The 20,757-nt window shown below is 45.5% G+C and overlaps 1 protein-coding gene across 1 annotated transcript in view; it reads right to left on the bottom strand.

The window, feature by feature from the left end:
• The window catches only part of cstpp1 (centriolar satellite-associated tubulin polyglutamylase complex regulator 1), a 285,867-nt gene that overhangs the window by 64,988 nt on the left and 200,122 nt on the right, over positions 1-20,757 (bottom strand). The window contains exon 4 of the mRNA XM_078221049.1: positions 15,022-15,106. Coding sequence (XP_078077175.1) covers positions 15,022-15,106 — 85 coding nt within the window. The remainder of the gene's footprint in view (positions 1-15,021; positions 15,107-20,757) is intronic.

Raw genomic sequence — 20,757 nt, 5'->3', positions numbered from 1 at the left:
AGTCTCCTAAATGAAGAGGAGACCACGTTGGGAGCAGTGAATACAGTGGACTAAATTGAAGGAGGCACAAGTGAAATTAACTGAAAGGAGTATTTTGGCCCTTGACCAGTGAGGAGGGAAGAGATAAAGGATCAGGTGTTACACCTTCTTGCAAGGGAAGGTGCTGTGGGAAAGAGATGAGGAGTTGTGGGCAATGGGGAAATGGACCAGAGCCTCGCAGAGGGAATGGACCTCCTTTGGGGACATTCCCCATTCCCATCGAAAGCAATCACCCAAGTCATACCGTCTTTAACCCTCAACCATTTCACTTCCCTTGCTGTGGACTGCCAGCCAGGCCCCACAAGTACACCAGACTCACCTTCATGCCAACCTCCATTCAGAATGTGCAGACTCCACACAGATTCAGAGACTGGTTGTAGACCCTGCAATAGCCACGGCTCAAACCTGCCACTGCTGGAACTACTGAGCTGGCGCCAATTTGATTGCCCAGCCACTCTCTGAAGCAGAAGTCTTTCTCTTAGCCAATTAACGTCCCACTAAATGTTTGCATTCCCACTGACTCTCTGGGTAGCAGAACGGGAAACCCCACCATCCAACCAATCATGGACAGCACAGTGACACAATAGTTAGCACTGCTGCCTCACAGCGGGTTCAATTCCAGCTTTGGATGACTGCCTGTGTGGAGTCTGCACGTTCTTCCCATGTCTGCATGGGTTTCTTCCAGGTGCTCCAGTTTCCTCCCACAGTTCAAAGATGTGTAGGCTAGGGGGATTGGGAGGGTAAATATGTGGGATTACGGGGATAGAGCCTGGATAAGATGCGCTGTCGAAGAGTTGGTGCAGACTTGATGGGCTGAATGGCATCCCTCTATACTGTCGGGATTCTATGATTCTATAACATAACCAGGGCGGCACGTGGCACAGTGGTAAACACTGCTGCCTCACAACGCCAGGGACCCGGGTTCGATTCCTGGCTTGGGTCACTATCTGTGTGGAGTCTGCACATTCTCCCCATGTCTGTGTGGGTTTCCTCCGGGTGCTCCAGTTTCCTCCCACAGTCTGAAAGACATGCTGGTTAGGTGCATTGGCCATGCTAAATTCTCCCTCAGTGTACCCAAACAGGCGTCGGAGTGTGGCGACTAGGGGATTTTCACAGTAACTTCATTGCAATGTTAATATATGCCTACTTGTGACACAAATAAATAAACTTTAATAACTACATGGGTCACGGGTTCAACACAGATGTCAGGGGGACGTATTTTACACAGAGGGTGGTGGGGGCCTGGAATGCACTGCCAAGCAAGGTGATCATGAACAGACTGGGAATAGAGGGATACAAACGAATGGTCTATTGGGCACATGAGCGGCGCAGGCTTGGAGGGCCGAAGGGCCTGTGCCTGTGCTGTATTGTTCTTTGTTCTACACACAAATACCCCTTCTCAATCAAACAGGCAATTTTTCTAAATGCCTGCATTTCTTACAAGGTCGTCATAGAAGTGTTGCTAGTGTGATAAAGAATAATAATCTACCTGTAGGGGAACTCTGCTCTGCTTTTCTATCATTAGCTGGTCTGAACCAGAGCAGTAGGAGTATGGTTAGTCCATTTATATAAATGGAATTGAATATATCAAATTGGATTTGCCATTTTCTGATTACTCCCTACTGGTAGTAAAGTGAGGACTTGTTCAAGCATGGTTTCTAGCTGATTCCCCGAGGGAAGGAATGGATAACAGAACATTCTGCATTATGTTTGCAATATAAATAATGAAATAAGTTGCAGCTCTGTGAGAAATTCCACCAGGCCAAACATTGTGTTGCAATGTAAAAGGTATTAGTGAGCAAATGAAAGAAATGCAAAGTCCAGCCAAATTTGAAAGCTTACAGGTTGGCAACGTGTTAATTTAGAAAATCCATGTTAAAACTATGGAGCTGACGCTGAACCAATACTGGTTGGATACATCAGTGTGCTTTGCACAGTTTCACAATTCTTCCAAAGATATCCATGATACCAGCTTCATCCTTAAAGCCTCAGCTCCTGTAGCACCATCGCTCATGTACATCATGTTGAATTCCTCATATGGAAGGGGATAAAAATAAATGTACATTTGTCTGAACACCAGTAATTTCTCTCAGAATTGTGGCTGTAAAGTTAAAAAGATTTGCAATAGACAAGGTTCCTCCTTAATGTTAATAGACAAAGCTGATAGACAAGGTTTCTCCTGGCCGCCACACTACCAGAAGGATGTGGAGGCTTTGGAGAGGGTACAGAAAAGATTTACCAGGATATTCCCTGGTATGGAGGGCATTAGCTATGAGGAGAGGTTGGAGAAACTTGGTTTGTTATCACTGGAATGACAGAGGTTGAGGGGTGACCTGACAGAAGTCTACAAGGTTATGAGAGGCATGGACAGAGTGGATAGTCAGAAGCTTTTTCCCAGGGTGGAAGAGTCAATTACTAGGGGGCACAGGTTTAAGGTGCGAGGTGCAAGGTTTAAAGTAGATGTACGAGGCAGATATTTTACACAGAGAGTAGTGGGTGCCTGGAACTCGTTGCTGGGGGAGGTAGTGGAAGCGGATACGGGAGTGACTTTTAAGGGGCGTCTTGACAAATACATGAATAGGATGGGAATAGAAGGATATGGTCCCCGGAAGGGTAGGGGGTTTTAGTTAAATCGGGCAGCATGGTCGGTGCAGGCTTGGAGGGCCGAAGGGCCTGTTCCTGTGCTGTAATTTTCGTTGTTCTTTGTTCTTTAAGGAAGGTTAGGATTCAATGCTAAACTCTTAATCTGTCACTTATTTGATCATAAGGGGTGGGGGGCAGTAGCGATGTCACCAGACTGGATGAGGCAGAGGCTCGTGCTCTGGGGACACAGGTTCAAATCCCACCACAGCAGCTGGTGGAATTTAAATTAAATGAATAAATCCAAAAAATAAAGCTTGTCTCAGAAATGACAACTATCATCAATTATTAATAAAGATCCAGCTGGTTCATTAATATCCTTTAGGGAAGGAAATCTGCTGTCCTTATCTGGTCTGGCCTACATGTAGCTCCAGAGCCACGGCAGTGTGGTTGATTCTTAACTGTCCTTCAAACTGTAATGTTCAGTTCAAGGGCAATTAGGGATGGATAACAAATGCTGGTTTTGACAACTATGCCCACTTTCCACGAAAGAATAAGGAAAAAGTTTGATAAGTGGAGGCATGTCTGGAGGGATGAGTTGAACAGAATTCGCGGAACTATTAGTTCATTCTTTCTGAGTAATCATTTTTTCTCCAATCTGCGGAATTTACAGCAATGTCACTGTTATGTATAAATCACTACAAGAAATGGGATCCTAATATTAAAAAAACAGGGGCCTATTATTCCAATATTATTTAAATAAATGTGGCCTGATTCCCGCCAAAAGATAGATGTGTAACGCATAGTAGTTCATTCATATCTCAATAGGGTTCAAAGAGTTCAAAGAACAGTACAGCACAGGAACAGGCCCTTCGGCCCTCCAAGCCTGCACCGATCACGTTTACCTATCAAGACCAACCGCTTACATCTCTCTATTCCCCGTTTGTTCATATGCTTAAGAAGAAGCTTTTTCTACAATGTCCGACATGGAGTAAACGACGAGCAAAATACGATGGATGCTGGAAATCTGAAATAAAAAAACAGAAAATACTGGAAATACTCAGCCAGTTAGGCAACATCTGTGGAGTGAGAAACAGAATTAATTTTTAGGTTGGTGGCCCTTCATCAGAACTGAAAGTAGCGTGTGGGTAATCAATTAAAAAAGATGGGATTGTTTTGATTATTCGTTTTTTTCTTGCTATATTGAAACAATTTCTTATAATTATGAATAGTATTTAGAGTCATTCCATGAGAGTTAAATAGCTGGCTGAAGAATAAAACCTAAACACCAATACTTAGCATTTACAAGAAAATTGAGAAACAATAACTGGTATGGGCAGGATAGATGGTGGATGGCCATCCATTCTGGGGGGACAAGGTGTTCCAGTCATGTCAAACCCATCAGATATCCAGATATGGCTGTGAGCTTACCCAAAGGGGATTCCAGATAGTAGGGGAGTAGGATGGTACAGGAGCAGTGATGGCTTGGGGTAGAGATTGTTGGGAGGGGGCTAGGTACCTGAAAAAGAAGGAATGAAAGGTGGAGTGATGAATGAGAGAAGTGTGACGACAGTGCAGAAGGGTCAACATGGGGCCAAGGGGGAAGAACAATTGGAGATATTGGCTGGAATTTTCCTTCACGCCAGTGGGATCTTCCGGTCCTGCCAATGGTGCACCCCCACCGTGGGTTTCCCAGCGACGAGGGGTGCACTCAGTGGAAAAAGGGGAGGACCAGAAGATCCCACCGCTGGCCAATGGCGTGCTGCCATGCGGAGGGGTTGCAGGTAAATCCTGCCCAAAGAATGCGTCAGATTGAAGGCACGCGCAAATGGACACAGAAAGAATTCAAGTGCATCGATATTGCAGGAATTAGCATGTCTCGGTTATACACTGAGAGGGGAGAAGAGATGATCTGAAAGAATCCAAGAGTAAAGGGATCATGTGGTGGATGACGCTTGTAACATAGCAACCCAGAGCGAAGGTTTGAATCCAGTTATGGTGAGGAATTGAATCCAGAAGCTATTTGAGGGGCAGATTATCAGCAGGAGCCTATTACATTTCTAACTTTTTCCAGGACTGATGAAAGATCACAGATCTGAAGTATTAACTCTCTTTCTCTTGCTTCGAGACCTGCTGGGTTTTTCCAGCGTTTTCTTTATTTATTTTATCAGTGGGAGCAGTGCTGGAGGGAAATTAGCCCAAGCTCCAAATTACATCAAATAGTTCTGTCTGCTCCCAAGAGTTTAAAACTTATCTTTAAAAAAGGCTTTCTTCGAACTGCCAGGGCAGGATGTAACTGGTCTCAAATCATTTCCGTGATGTTACCAAGATCAGACTGGGCTAACAGTATGCAGTTCCCAGAGCAGGCTATTTCAGTCCTTAATTAAAACATGATACACGTGGAGAGACTCACAGATATTTTGAACAGGGACATTAGGTTAGTGAAGCATCAATATCACTTGGCAGTAACTGAGTCATCTCAGAGTATAAACATGATGTGATCTGACAACAGATTGTACGGCAGTAATCCACAAAAACAGGTGCTTAGACAACCTCGCTGTAAGGTCTCTTATAATTGAAAGAACATTTATAAAAAGAAAACCGGGGAAGGAGAATGCCATAACTCCTGCAGGATTCTTCTATCATAGAATCATAGAATCCTACAGTGCAGAAGGAGGCCATTCGGCCCATTGAGTCTGCACCGACCATAATTCCACCCAGGCCCTATCCCCGTAACCCCATGAATTTACCCCTAGCTAGTCCCCCTGATACTAAGGGAGAATTTAACATGGCCAATCCACTTAACCCGCACATCTTTGGACTGTGGGAGGAAACCGAAGCACCCGGAAGAAACCCACGCAGACACAGGGAGAACGTGCAGAGCCCGCACAGACAGTGACCCAAGCCGGGAATCGAACCCGGGTCCCTGGCACTGTGAGGCAGCAGTGCTAACCACTGTGCCACCGTAGATTTCCTTCCCACAACGTCATGATCCTATAGTTTACAGGACTGTTGGCCAAGAAATTGATTTGTGTGGCATGAACCGGGTGCAGAGGGCAATCTGCGAAATGGGTAGACCCAACGCCCAACCACAGCCCTCATTTCACAGAAATAGGCAAGGGCACAAGTGTCTGCTGGCTGCTTGCTGCCAAGGAGCATTTCAAATTTAGGTCGTTGTTTGCCACCCTGGGAATGATTGAGAAAGAGAGCTGGGCAATCGGAAGGAGAAATCAATGGATGGAGAGGCGGTTGATGTGGGTCGCCGGGGACCAGTATTGTTTGGAGGCACAGCAGCGGATCTAGAAGGAAGACTCTGGTGCTCCTGGACTCCATGATAAGGAATTTTAACACCATCTTCCTTTTTTGGTGGTGGTCTCCAGCAGTTCTTTAAGGGCTATTAATTGGGGTGGATGTGGGCCACATTTTCCTGTGCGGCCCAGTTTTGTAAAGGACATCTCCAACAGGTGTTAGGTTCTTGATTTGCAAGTCAGAGAAAACGGTAACACAAAATAAGCACATTTATTTAGAGATACGAGCTCTATCTTTTTATATAGTAGTTATCTTAATAAATATTTTTCAATGAAATATACCACTTCCGCAATAACTTCCTCAACTTTGGAAATTAGATCATTTTCTTCTGGCTTTGCCTGAAGCATCTGAGGAAGAGGTGGTATTGATAGAGTTGGTTCGACAAACGGAAGTAAATGACTGGGATAATCAAAGAAACAAGGATGGTTCAAAATCTCTGCAGATAAGCAGAGTTAGAGCCATAGACGGGCAATGTTAGGGAAATAGAAGCAATGGATCTTAATGATGGACTGGGTATGATCGCTCATCTCAGTGTTAAACTAGGTGCCAACGTTGTCTGGGAGACAAACATGGACAGACTGGTTCAGTTTCAGACGGTGACCAAGGAGGGTTAGTGGTTAGGGAATGAATTTTGTGGTCTACAGCACCACGCCCTCCTATGTAGTTGGCCCCTGGTCAAAATGGTCCCAATTAGCTCAGGAATCTCTGAGCCTTCTGTAGGCGTCAGCCTTGTGTGCACCAATATAGTGATGTATATGCTCAACAACAGACTTAGAAATTGCCACTTAGTAAAAATAATGCATGAATTCCTTCCAATTCTGGCTCCAGATCCAGTTTTGTAAATATGCACTCAACCTTCCTTTGAAAGGCCAGCATTTTTTGCCTCGGTTGAAAGTCTTATCAAACAGAAAGTAAAACGTTCATTTATCTAGCCCTTTTCACAGCCACTGGGCATCTCAAAGTGTTTCCAGCCAACGAGGTACTGTTTGAATTGTCGTCACTGGTGTTACGTCGGAAACATGACAGCTAATTAACGCACAGCAAACTCCCACAAACAGCAAGGTGATAACGATCAGATAATCTTTTTTCATAGAATCATGGAATCCCTACAGTGCAGAAGGAGGCCATTTGGCCCATCGAGTCTGCACCAACCACAATCCCACCCAGACCCTATTCCTGTAACCCCACGTATTTACCCTGCTAGTCCCCCTAACACCAAGGGGCAGTTTAGTCCCCCTGAAACGACGGGGCAATCAACCTAACCTGCATATCTTTGGACTGTGGGAGGAAATTGAAGCAGCCGGAGGAAACCCACGCAGACACGAGGAGAATGTGCAGATTCCTCATAGACAGCGACCTGAGGCCAGAATTGAACCCGGGTCCCTGGCGCTGTGAGACAGCAGTACAAACCATTGCGCCAATAAGTATTAGCCAGGATAATGGGGACAGCTCCCACGCTATTCTTCAAATCAGTGCCCTGGGGCCTTTTACATCCACCTGAGCAGGCAGACAGTGCCTTGATTCACTATCTCCTCCAAACGCCACCAGAGTGTCAGCCTTGATTTTTGTGCTCAAGCCCTGATGTGGGACTTGAACCTGGGACCTTGTGATCGAGAGACGAGCGTGCTACCCACTGAGCCAGCCAGAGTTAGCACATAGTTCAAACTGGTCACACTGGAAGACTTCCACATCTTGATGCAATGCCCAGATACAGAAATCTTTGGAGTTGTTTTGAAACAAAGCTAGAATTTTAGAAAGTAATTAAACATGTGGGTCTGTCAGCAGTAATCAGCTCAATGTGGCATGGGAAGAATAATCAGAGCAACTTTTAATTTAGCAGAAAATAAATGCTTCAAATGCAGCCATTTGGCCATGAATTTTAAGTCACTCCTGACTAATGCACTGTGATGGTTCACTGAAGTGTACAGAACCTACAGGCCAGGTGCTATAGTAACTGCTTGTGTCTCAGCATGCCATAACTAATCTAGCTCAGGTTATTAAATCAATTTCCTTAAGAAATAAGCTTCACTTTGAAGAGAGAAAACCAGTAAATTATTTGCGATAGATTTATTGAGAGATATTTTCCTAGTACTGATAGCTGGAGGTTGTGGATGGGCTGGTGAAATTTATGGAGGTATTTTAATCTGGAGTTGGAGTGGGGGTGGATTCGGGGCGGGTGCAGGGCGTTAACACCGGAAGTCAGTTTCAACCCATTGACTTCCACGTTTAACTTGAGTGTTGAGTGTACCCACCTCAGGGGCGACAAGTGTGTAAAACCATAGAATCCCTACAGTGCAGAAAGAGGCCATTGGGCCTTTGAGCCTGCACTGACTTTCCAACAGAGCACCTTATCCAGGTCCTATCCCCGTAACCCCATGTATTTATCCCGCACTTCCCCTCACCTACACATCTTGGAACACTAAAGGACAATTTAGCATGGCCAATCCATCTAACCTGCACATCTTTGGACTGTGGGAGGAAACCCGGAGGAAACCCACGCAAACACGAGGAGAAAGTGCAAACTCCACGCAGACAGTGACCCAAGCTGGGAATCAACCTGGGTCCCTGACGCTGTGAGGAAGCAGTGCTAACCACTGTGCCACCATTATCAATCAATTGGAGTGATGTTGTTCCAGAGTTATTGTGGCACAGAAGGAAGTCAGTCAATCTATTGAGACCATGCTGCCTCTGTAGAACATTCCAATCAGTTCCTCACTCCTTCTCTATCACTGGAGCCTTACAAGGTTATTTCATTCACATACACACCCATATCCTTTCGACCTCATTCATCACCTCTGCTTCCACCAGGCTCACAGGCAGAGACGTGCCTATGCTGAGATAATACTTTCTATGTTCTGGGGGTTTTCTGAATCATAGCACAATGGGTGCTGTCTCGATCGAACCTTAAAGGAGGAGCAATACGACCATTGCCAAAACCAAAATGAGCAAGAGAACCAAAACTGGGGTCAAAACCAGCATCAGATCCAAAACCAGGGCCAAAATCAGCACCAAAATAGCACCAGATCCAAAACCAGATTCAAATCAGCGCTAAAACCATCACCAGATCCAAAATCAACACCAAAACAGCACAAGTACCGAAACCAGTGTATTGCCAAAACCAAAACCAGCAAGAGAATCAAACCCAGCACCAGATCAGTGGCAAAAACATCACCAGATCCAAAATCAGCACCAAAACAGCACCAGATCCAAAACCAGATCCAAATCAGTGCCAAGACCATCACCAGATCCAAAATCAGCACCAAAGTAGCACCAGTACCGAAACCAGTGCCATTGCCAAAACCAAAACCAGCAAGAGAATCAAAACCAGCACCAGATGCAAAACCAGTGCCATTGCCAAATTAAGACAAGTGCTCAAACCAGCTACAGAACCAGTACAGCCCCAGAGTAAGAACCAGAATCAGAATCAGAACCAGCACCGCCAGCATGGGAACCAGCACCAACACAAACACAGCCAGCACCAGAACCAGCACCAAAGTCAGAACCAAAACCAGCGTCTGCTTGAGAAACCTCCAGCTGGACAGTCGGAACAGAGATGTCAGTTTACAGGAGGCACTATCCCCAACCCAGGGTGTACAACTGAGGCTTTCCTTGATGTGTGTTTGACAAGGTTCAAGTTGCTGCACCAAGTGGTGGTGGAAACCTACCGATTCCTGGAAGAAGACTTGCTGCCTGTTGGACCTGGTGGCTATATGATACCAGTGGCTATCAAAGTCATGACATGAGTAAATGGTGCAAAAGAGTAAAGCGTTTGTGCTTTAACTAATCAACAGAAACTTCCCAATATTACATTTTCTCATAAAGCCACGTGCGTACACTTGTACACTTTGAATCTGGGGTGACACACTGGCACAGTGGTTAGCACTGCTGCCTCACAGTGCCAAAGACCCAGGTTCGATTCCCAGCTTGGATCACTGTCTGTGTGGAGTCTGCACTTCTCCCCATGTTTGCGTGGGTTTCCTCCACGTGCTCTGGTTTCCTCCCACAGTCCAAAAGATGTGCTGGTTAGGTGCATTGGCCATGCTAAATTCTCCCTCAATGTACCCGAACAGGCGCCGGAGTGTGGCGACTAGGGGATTTTCACAGTAACTTCATTGCAGTGTTAATGTAAGCCTACTTGTGATGCTAATAAATAAACTGTAAAAACTACACGGTGAAGCTCCAGTGGTTTCAGCTGGGGTAGAGGCAGGTTGCTCTGATCTCTGCTCTGACTGTTTTTGGCTGATACTGTTTGAGTTTTGGAGAGCATGGAGATACTGAGAAAGACTGTTCTACCTGCACCCATGCAGGGACACACTCAGTCACTGGGAGACAAGGCAGCATGGTTGTGTGCAGCAGCGAAATGGTTGGGGAGGGCGGGTTGGCAAGGGTGAAATGGTGTGCGGAGCAATGTACGAGCAGTGAAAGGATTTTGAGTGGAACTCCCATGTTCCATTTGACAATGCTCCCTCTCACGGTCCAGCTGCTTTTCACTGCTAGCTGACTGGGAGCACCTTGGTGCAGTCAGTGCAGGATTGTAAGCCTACAGCCTCTTGACAAAGCAATATTGTGGGGTAAGGTGAAGACTATCAAAATTTGGCATTTGGCTTGCCCACTACAATTCTCACCAACTTTTACAGATGCACTATAGAAAGCATTCTTTCTGGTTGTATCACAGCTTGGTATGGCTCCTGCTCTGACCAAGACCACAAGAAATTACAAAGGGTCGTGGACGAAGCTCAGTCCATCACGCAAACCAGCTCCCATCCATTGACTCTGTCTACACATCCCGCTGCCTCAGAAAAGCAGCCAGCATAATCAAGAATCCCACGCACCCCGGACATTCTCTCTTCCAGCTTCTTCTGTCAGGAAAAAGATACAAGCGTCTGAGGACACGTACCAACCGACTCAAGAATAGCTTCTTCCCTGCTGCTGTCAGACTTTTGAATGGGCCTACCTTATATTAATTAGATCTTTCTCTACACCCTAGCTATTACTGTAACACTACATTCTGCAGTCTCTCCTTTCTTTCTCTATGTACGGTAAGCTTTGTATAGCGTGCAAGAAACAATACTTTTCACTGTATGCTAATACATGTGACAATAATAAATCAAATCAAATCAAAGAGGTGGTAAAGCTGGAGAATGAGGATACAGGAAAATCCATGTCTCAGAATAGGTAAAATATAAAGAGGCACAAACACGCACACAATTGTGGAAGAAAGTCTGATCTGTGACAGTTCTTGCATTGTCCCCAGTGAGGCAAATTTGCATTTAAATTATTGATAAATAACTCATTCCAGTGTGTCTGTCTAAAGAATATGCTTATCCAATAGATTCAAAACTGCACTTTATGGTTGAATTGAATAATCCATCCTCATCTTTTTTTTAAATTTTGTCATTAGACATTATATTGGTTGAAAAATATTTTTAAAATGTAATTTTAAAACCATAATGATATAGTTTTTAGTGAGTGGTTTATGTTTCCAGTGCCAAATGCTGGGATACAACTGCCTGGAGACTGTCACAAAAGGCTGTCATCCAACACTCTGAAACCATTTTGTAACTGCATCGTCTCTTTGCTTTTGCTCCCAAGACAGCATAATAACTAACCTTTATTGTGAATTATGATTGCTGTCACTGAACTGCATTCCCCAGCTCAGGGTGCAGCAAGAAATAGAAACGTTTGGTAAATTCACTGGGTACAATTTAAAAGAAGCAATCGCAATCAGAGCAAAGAAGATGCAGCAGGGGTCAAATAAAGATTGTGCTCCAACATCTTTCCCCCCACCACACGGCCCCACTCCACCTCCCCCGGCTCTGCTGTCCAGCTGCCTGGTTCCATTCTTTGCTGCCCAGCTATAGACAGAGAATCAGCAGCAATGGCTTCGCCTGCCTCTCCCACACAGTTGGTTAGTGCAGGATAGTGCCTGAAAGTAATGTTCAATCGAAAACAACAGAAGAAAGGAAAGGATAAGTGAGCCCGTGCTGCTTTTAAAGTTTATTTATTAGTCACACGTAAGGCTTAGATTAACACTGCAATTAAGTTACTGCGAATTTCCCCCAGTTGCCACACTCCGGCGTCTGTTTGGGTCATTGCACCTAACCAGCATGTCTTTCAGACTGTGGGAGGATACCGGAGCACCGGGAGGAAACCCACGCAGACAGGTGGAGAACATGCAAACTCCACACAGACAGTGACCCAAGCCGGGAATCGAACCTGGGTCTCTGGCGCTGTGAGGCAGCAGTGCTAACCACTGTGCCACCGTGCCGACATCTTGATGAAGATAAAGGTGTCCAAAAGGATCAATCCTTGTCCCCCTCCTGTTTCTCACTACATGCTGATCTTGGGTGATGTTCGAAAACATGGCGCCAGTTTCCACACATTCGCTGAAAACCCCACCAGACTCCACCTCATTACCAGCCCCCCTGACCCCTCCAATGTCTCCAAACAGTCAGATTGCTTGTCCGATGTGTGGTGCTGGATGAGAAGAAAGGAAGTTTGAGCACACTCCAAGCACATTTCTCCTTACAAACATTTAAATTAGTTGAGAGATGAAATATGAGCCAATTTCCAGATGTACTGCCAGTGGGTGAGGCAACCACCAGGAATGCTATTTCAGAAAGTGTCTTGCATTGGAGCAAATGAAGCAGCTGAAGGTGGTTGGGCGGTGCCCAGATCTCCAATTATCTTCAGTAAGATGTTCAAAAGCAGCACAGGCTCACTTATCCTGTTTTCTTCTGTTGTTTTTGATTAGACATTACCTTCAGGCAGTATCTTGTACTCAATATATGGTGAACTAATGATGCTCTCCCGCTTTGTGGGTCAGTGCTACTTCACTGAAGTCATTATCTTGTTCCCTCCCTCCAATGAATGATTAATACACAGTTAATAAAGGGGGCGACCTTGAGCCCATGCTCGCCGTCCACAGGAATGGCGAGATTGGGACTTCTGATTCTCGTCATTCCTCATTGCTGATGTAATCAGGTTGACGCCCAGCAAAGAACAAAGAAAATTACAGCACAGGAACAGGCCCTACGGCCCTCCAAGCCTGCACTGACCATGCTGCCCGACTTAACTAAAACCCCCTACCTTCCGGGGACCATATCACTCTATTCCCATCCTATTCATGTATTTGTCAAGACGCCCCTTAAAACTCTCTACCGTATCCGCTTCCACTACCTCCCCTGGCAGCGAGTTCTAGGCACCCACCACCCTCTGTGTAAAAAACCTGCCTCGTACATCTCCTTTAAACCTTGCCCCTCGCACCTTAAACCTATGCCCCCTAGTAATTGACTCTTCCACCCTGGGAAAAAGCTCCTATCCACTCTGCCCCTCATAATCTTGTAGACTTCTATCAGGTCACCCCTCAACCTCCGTCGTTCCAGTGAGAACAAACCCGTTCATACATTTTAATGTATTTACTTGTCATTAACCACGCCCCCCCCCCCACTCCCTGCCATATATTGATCTCCACCCTCCCGCCATATTGTCAAACCATGTGAATATTTACAACAGGTTCACTCAGACATGTGGTGCCAGCCCTGACTCGGGGTGGAGGTGGGGGAGGGGAGGGGGGGGGTTAACCCCTGACACCTCAGGGTGGGCTGATGGGGAGGCCATTCTTTTCTCTGTTCGAGGCTCCCTTTAAACATGGTGACCGGATCTCAGTGTAGCCAGGCTTTGCTGGTGTGTTGAGGCCCTGCCCCTTCCCTGACAGCTTGAAATATGCCCAGCTCTATTTTTTGTGGTAGAGTTGATAAGATCGAGAGAGAAACATGCCATTTTTTTCCACCGGGATCACCACTCTGCCACCTTTTGGTAAGATTTCACCCTAAGTGTACAGTATTTCACATTTGTCCCCTTGCAAATATTCACATTCCTCTATATCAGCCTCAGAAACTTCCAAGGCATGAACCAATGCTGCAATAGCTAGCACAGAAATAAAGTACAGCTGTATAAATTGTAAATTGGCAGCCACCAGCTCATTCACCTCTGTTTCTTTTTGCCTGTGAATTAAACATGAAGTTTGATCATTCCACAGAAAATTACATATACAATGCAGCACTCCATTGCTGGCGAGATATCTTCAACATACAAGTCAAATACCTCTCATACAAACTAAATCAAGTTTGGGAAAACAAAGCAAAAACAATTATACCAGTTGGCTAACAAACTGATTATAGGAAATTACTGAGCATTAATCACCAGCATGTGGAAAGAGTAAAATATTGTCACAAAAGTAAAAATATCCGTCACCTCTTCACTCTGTCACATCAGTTCTGGACTGGGCCTCCCTGGTTTGGAGACGCAAGGGGTGATTCTCCGGCCCCATTAGCTCTGGGCCCAAATCCCGCTGGGCCAGTGAATTTGGTGAGAGGTCGGAAACGTGGGCCGGAATTCTCTGGCCGCCCACGCCGGTGGGATTCTCCACTTCCGCCAGCAGCGCACCCCCCCCCGCCCACCGTTTTCCCGCCGGCGTGGGGCGATGTCAATGGAAATTCCCATTAACAGTGGCGGGACCGGAGAATCCCGCTGCTAGCAAACAACGCACCACCTCCCGCCAGTGGGAAACACGTGGCTGGGAGGCCAGAGAATCTCGCCCGGGATTTCCGCAGGAGTTAAATCATTTCCAATGCTCCCGACCGGTTCTACCTGGCGTGATCAGAATCTCGCCCAGAAAATTTAATCTCATTAGCGAGATTAAAGTCAAATGTAGCAACCTCCCGGTATGCTCCCCCCACCACCCCCCCAATCTGGGCCTGATGCCAGTGATTGGTGATCTTTGTCAGAAGATCTTTGTCAGAGGTCGGAGTAGCGGGGGGAGGGGGCGGGGGTCTGTAGCATTATTCGGGTTAAAAGCTGCGCCCTGGATCTCTGAGGAGACTTCCTTGTCGGTGTCTTTAGGTCCCACACATCTCATTCACAAATAACCCCAAGCTCCAAAAGAATGTCTAAGAGTGGGTGGATTGAGATCGGGATTACACCGACCCACCCAATGAGAACTGCATCGCGGTTCCCGCCGGAGACCATTCTTAGAAATGTTTTGGGAGAATCAGTTAGGTTTGCTAAGTAGGGGAAACAAAAACTATTTACCTTGCTGCTTTCTGGGCAAGATCCATTGGAAAGTCTTGACAAATCAGCTGAAGTAAGGAATGGTACTCCTTCACCGTCAACAGGTCTGAAATAAAATAATTTGAAATTATAAATTGTCATTTCAGTCTAAATCTAGAATAGTTAATAGTTAACTGCATGAATCTGATTGCGAGTACAATATGTGTTATGATTGACATCTGTTAAATTGAACGATAAGGAGTTATTTACCATCAGAACTACAAAAGGTCATGAATGTAGCCCAATCCATCACGCAAACCAGCCTTCCATCCATTGACTCTGTTTACACTTCCCACTGCCTCGGCAAAGCAGCCAGCATAATTAAGGACCCCACGCAGCCCGGTCATTCTCTCTTCCACCTTCTTCCGTCGGGAAAAAGATACAAAAGTCTGAGGTCACGTACCAACCGATTCAAGAACAGCTTCTTCCCTGCTGCTGTCAGACTTTTGAATGGACCTACCTCACATTAAGTTGATCTTTCTCTACACCCTAGCTATGACTGTAACACTACATTCTGCACTCTCTCGTTTCCTTCTCTATGAACGGTATGTTTTGTCTTTATAGCACGCAAGAAACAATACATTTCACTGTATGTTAATACATGTGACAAAATTAAATCAAATCAAAAGGGGTGGAGTGCTCAGCTTGGTCAGGAGTTAACCATGTTCACTTTTCAACATGTTTGGGACTTGTTTTTGTGACGAGAAGCCTTTGTCCAGTGACAAAGGGATCGGTGCTGGGTCCCTTGTTTTTGTAGTGTCCATTAATAATCTAGATGTGAATGTAACTCATAATCACCTGCCGTTTCTGCTGCCAGTCTTGCAGTTTTAAACCTTTGCGCTTCCACATGGGTTCTCACTACTTCAGGAAGTGAATTTTTAAATTCTTCCAAAATAACCATTTCCCTAAGAGCATTATATGTCTGGCCTACATCAATGCTGTTATCCACCTGTCAGAGTTTGATTCCTTCAAATTGTATATACGTCTGACCAGGTTCCTTCCTTATATTTCTAAACTTCCGTCTATAGGCTTTTGGCACAAGTTCATATGCACTTAAGATGGCTTTCTTCACCTCATTTTAATCACTAGCTACCTCCTCTGAGAGTGATGCAAACACTTCACTTGCTCTACCGGTCAACCTTGTTTGAAGCAACAATACCCACATGGTCTGTGGCAATGTTTTGTTTAACTACTTTCTCAAATGAAATGAAAAAGGCTTCTACATCCTTCTCGTAAAACCTTGGCAGTGGTTGAATATATTTAAACATATCCCCAATAGGCCTTTGACTAAACTGGGTTCATTCTCCCTCACTTTTCTCAAGTTTCGCCTTTGCTGCCATCAATTTAAGTCGATAATTTTTTTTTGCATTTCTTGTTTCTGAAGTTTAAATGCTCTCTCTTTTTCTTTCCCCTCTCCCTCTTTCCTTTCCTTTAAATCCAATTCAAGCTGTCTCAATTCTTTTTCTTGTGGCAACTGCTTATTTGTAATTGAATTTTAGCCAATTCCAATGATTCAGACTGTGTCTCTGGTGTTTTTAAATACTGAGCTATCATCCAATCTCCTCCTTCCTTATCCTTTCAGGCAAAATCAACTGCAGCTTGTTCACCAAATCCAAGAGCTTTGCTTTAACCACCCTACGAGAACCACACCGAGTGACCTCTTCCACACCCAGGAGAACCTTAGCTACTGAAAGAGCCGTTCTCACAAGACATTCCCGATTTAAACTAACCAAACGCAACATCTGAAAGAAAGCACCAAGTCCTCAACACCCACTGTCTTTGCATTCAATGATCCCAAGCCAAACAAGCAATTATATTTTTAAATTCTGGACGAGCCCCCAAATTTTGTTAGGAGCCCGGGTCAGAATCCCAAGGTATATTATGAAGCCAGGCTAGACCCCAACAATTTTTCTATTTTGGCATAAATGTGAGGAAAGGGTGTTTCACTCCAGGAGTCATTCCACTGACAAATTAGCGATTTTTTATCAAAACAATTTATTCACATTAGATTTCAAAAGCAGGGAAGTCATGGTAGGGTTGTATAGAACTGTGATGAGGCCACAGCTGGAGTGCTGTGTGCAGTTCTAGTCGCCACATTATTGGAAGGATGTGATTACACTGGGAGGGTGCAGAGGAGATTCACCAGGATGCTGCCTGGAATGGAAAGTTTTAGTTATGAAGAGAGGTTGGATAGGCTTGGGTTGTTTTCATGGAGCAGGGAAGACTGAGAGGTGACCTGATCGAGGTGTACAAGATTATGAGAGACATGGAAAGAGTGGATAAGGAGCAGTTGTTCCCCTTAGTAGAAGGGTCAGCCATGAGGGGACATAGATTCAAGATGAACCTATGATGAACTCAAGGTTTCATAAATGACCTGGATGAGGAAGCGGAGGGATGGGTTGGTAAGTTTGCCGACGGCACGAAGGTTGGTGGTGTTGTGGATATTCTGGAGGGATGTCAGAAGTTACAGAGGGACATAGATAGGATGCAAGACTGGACGGACAAGTGGCAGATGGACTTCAACCCAGATAAATGCGTCGTGGTCCATTTTGGTAGGACAAATGGGATGAAGGAGTACAATATAAAGGGAAAGACTCTTAGTACTGTAGAGGATCAGAAGGACCTTGGGGTCCGGGTCCATAGGACTCTGAAATCGGCCCCGCAGGTGGAGGAGGTGGTTAAGAAGGCGTATGGTGTGCTGGCCTTTATCAATCGAGGGATTGAGTTTAGGAGTCTGGGGATAATGATGCAGCTATATAAGACCCTCGTCAGACCCCACTTGGGGTACTGTGCTCAGTTCTGGTCGCCTCACTATAGGAAGGATGTGGAAAAGATTGAAAGGGTGCAGAGGAGATTTACAAGATGTTGCCTGGATTGAGTGGCATGCCTTATGAGGATAGGCTGAGGGAGCTCGGTCTTTTCTCCTTGGAGAGACGAAGGATGAGAGGAGACCTAATAGAGGTGTATAAGATGTTGAGAGGCATAGATCGGGTGGACTCTCAGAGGCATTTTCCCAGGGTGGAAATGTCTGCTATGAGAGGACACAGGTTTAAGGTGCTGGGGGGTAGGTACAGGGGAGATGTTCGGGGTAAGTTTTTCACACAGAGGGTGGTGGGCGAGTGGAATCGGCTGCCGTCAGGGGTGGTGGAGGCGAACTCAATAGGGTCTTTTAAGAGACTCCTGGATGAGTACATGGAGCTTAATAGGATGGAGGGTTATAGAAATCATAGAAACCCTACAGTACAGAAGGAGACCATTCAGCCCATCGAGTCTGCACCGACCACAATCCCACCCAGGCCCTACCCCCATATCCCTACATATTTTACCCGCTAATCCCTCTAACCTATGCATCCCAGGACACTAAGGGGCAATTTTTAGCATGGCCAATCAACCTAACCCGCACATCTTTGGACTGTGGGAGGAAACCGGAGCACCCGGAGGAAACCCACGCAGACACGAGGAGAATGTGCAAACTCCACACAGGCAGTGACCCAAGCCGGGAATCGAACCCAGGTCCCCGGAGCTGTGAAGCAACAGTGCTAACCACTGTGCTACCATGCTGCCCAGGTTATAGGTAGGTTATAGGTAGGTCTAGAAGGTAGGGATGTGTTCGGCACAACTTGTGGGCCGAAGGGCCTGTTTGTGCTGTAGTTTTTCTATGTTTCTATGTTTCTATGATGGACAGGAGGTTTAAAGGGGGATGTGAGGAAAAACATTTTTACCCAGAGGGAGGTGACGGTCTGGAATGCGCTGCCTGGGAGGGTGGTGGAGGCGGGATGCCTCACATCCTTTAAAAAGTACCTGGATGAGCACTTGGCATGCCATAACATTCAAGGCCATGGGCCAAGTGCTGGCAGATGGGAGTGGTGGGAGTTCAGGTGTTTCTAATGTGTCGGTGCAGATTCGATGGGCCAAAGGGCCTCTTCTGCACTGTATGGTTCTATGATTCTACAAACACAGTCTAAGCATAACTCTAACAAAGTGAAGCAGTTTAACTCTTAAGAGTTGTACAATTTTTAAACAATTTTTAAACATGAAAAGAAACAACTCTAATTTCTAACTTATTACTATTTCAGTTCCAAATAAGCAACATTCTTCCTATAGACTTAAAACACACTTAAAATATAGTTAGCAAACACAGGCATACTTGCTATAAATGAGTGTAGAAAATCTTGGAGCTGTCAGAGAGGCTTTGCAGAGAGAGTAGCATACAGGCTTGTCTTTAAACTGCTCCAGCCAGCAAACTGAAACAGAAGCCTGTTCACTCTTTGCTACAAACCTAGCTCCTTCCATTAACCATATTATCACAGGGTGGCATGATGGCACAGTGGTTAGTACTGCTGCCTCACAGTGCCAGGGACCCCGGTTCAATTCCCGGCTTGGGTGACTGTCTCCCAAATCTGCAGAGGCTGCACGTGTACCCAAACAGGCACAAGAGTGTGGTGACTATGAGATTTTATAGTAACTTCATTGCAGTGTTAATGTAAACCTACTTGTGACACTAATAAAATAAACTAAACTGACTCTCTGCAGTGTAGAAGGAGGTCATTTAGCCTATCGGGTCTGCACTTACTCTCTGATAGAGTATCTTACCCAGGCCCTTTCCTCTGCCCCATTCCTGTAACCCCACACATTTACCATGGCTAATCCATCCAACCTACACATTCTGGGACACTAAGGGTCAATTGATCATGGCCAGTTCACTTGACCTGCACATCTTTGAACTGTGGGAGGAAACCGGAACACCTGGAAGAAAGCCACGCAGACACGAGGACGGGTTCATGGATGAGAGGGGTGTGGAGGGATATTGTCCAAGTGCAGGTCAGTGGGACTAGGCATAAAATGGTTCGGCACAGACAAGAAGGGCCAAAAGGCCTGTTTCTGAGCTGTAATTTTCTATGGTTCTATGGAGGAGCATGTGCAAACTCCGCACAGTCATCCAAGGATGCAATTGAGTCCGGGTCTCTGGAGCTGCGAGGCAGCAGTGCTAACCACTGTGTGATATGGTCAAAATTAAAATAATCCAGCAAGCCTTAGGAAAAGCATAAGTAATTCCTTTGGAAGTCACACTGAAGAAAACAGGATGTCTGCTGAGGGCCATTAATTGTTAATGGAAAACAGGAAAAGTTCTGAACCAAAAAAAACCCATTTTGCATCTGGGGTAAGGCAGTGTTCGAATTACTTAAAAGCACAAAATACACAAATTATAGGTTCTTTAATCTTCAGTTAAAATTCCTGGGACACTCAATTACACAGTTAAATGAGGATTTTATTTCCTGACTACAGTATCGAAATTCAGCAGAATCAGTTGTCCCAAACACCTGCTGCCCTGCACAAAGTAGCAAATCTTCTTGTAATTACAAGCAATCCACAGGTGCTACATCAATTCAATGATCCAAACTACAAAAGGTTGTGAATGTAGCCCAATCCATCATCCATTACTCATTGACTCTGTTTACACTTCCCGTTGTCTCAGCAAAGCATAATTAAGGACCCCACGCACACCTGACATTCTTTCTTCCACCTTCTTCCATCAGGAAAAAGATGCAAAAATCTGAGGTCACGTACCAACCGACTCAAGAACAGCTTCTTCCCTGCTGCTGTCAGACTTTTGAATGGACTTACCTCGCATTAAGTTGATCTTTCTCTACGCCCGAGCTATGGCTGTAACACTACCTTCTGCACTCTCTCCTTTCCTTCTCTATGTCTGTATAGCGC

This window comes from Mustelus asterias, chromosome 9 (genome assembly GCF_964213995.1).
Source record: "Mustelus asterias chromosome 9, sMusAst1.hap1.1, whole genome shotgun sequence".
Classification (NCBI taxonomy): domain Eukaryota; kingdom Metazoa; phylum Chordata; class Chondrichthyes; order Carcharhiniformes; family Triakidae; genus Mustelus; species Mustelus asterias.
The sequence above is the reverse complement of the archived record's forward strand: the minus strand, read 5'-3'. Positions and strand labels throughout refer to the sequence as shown.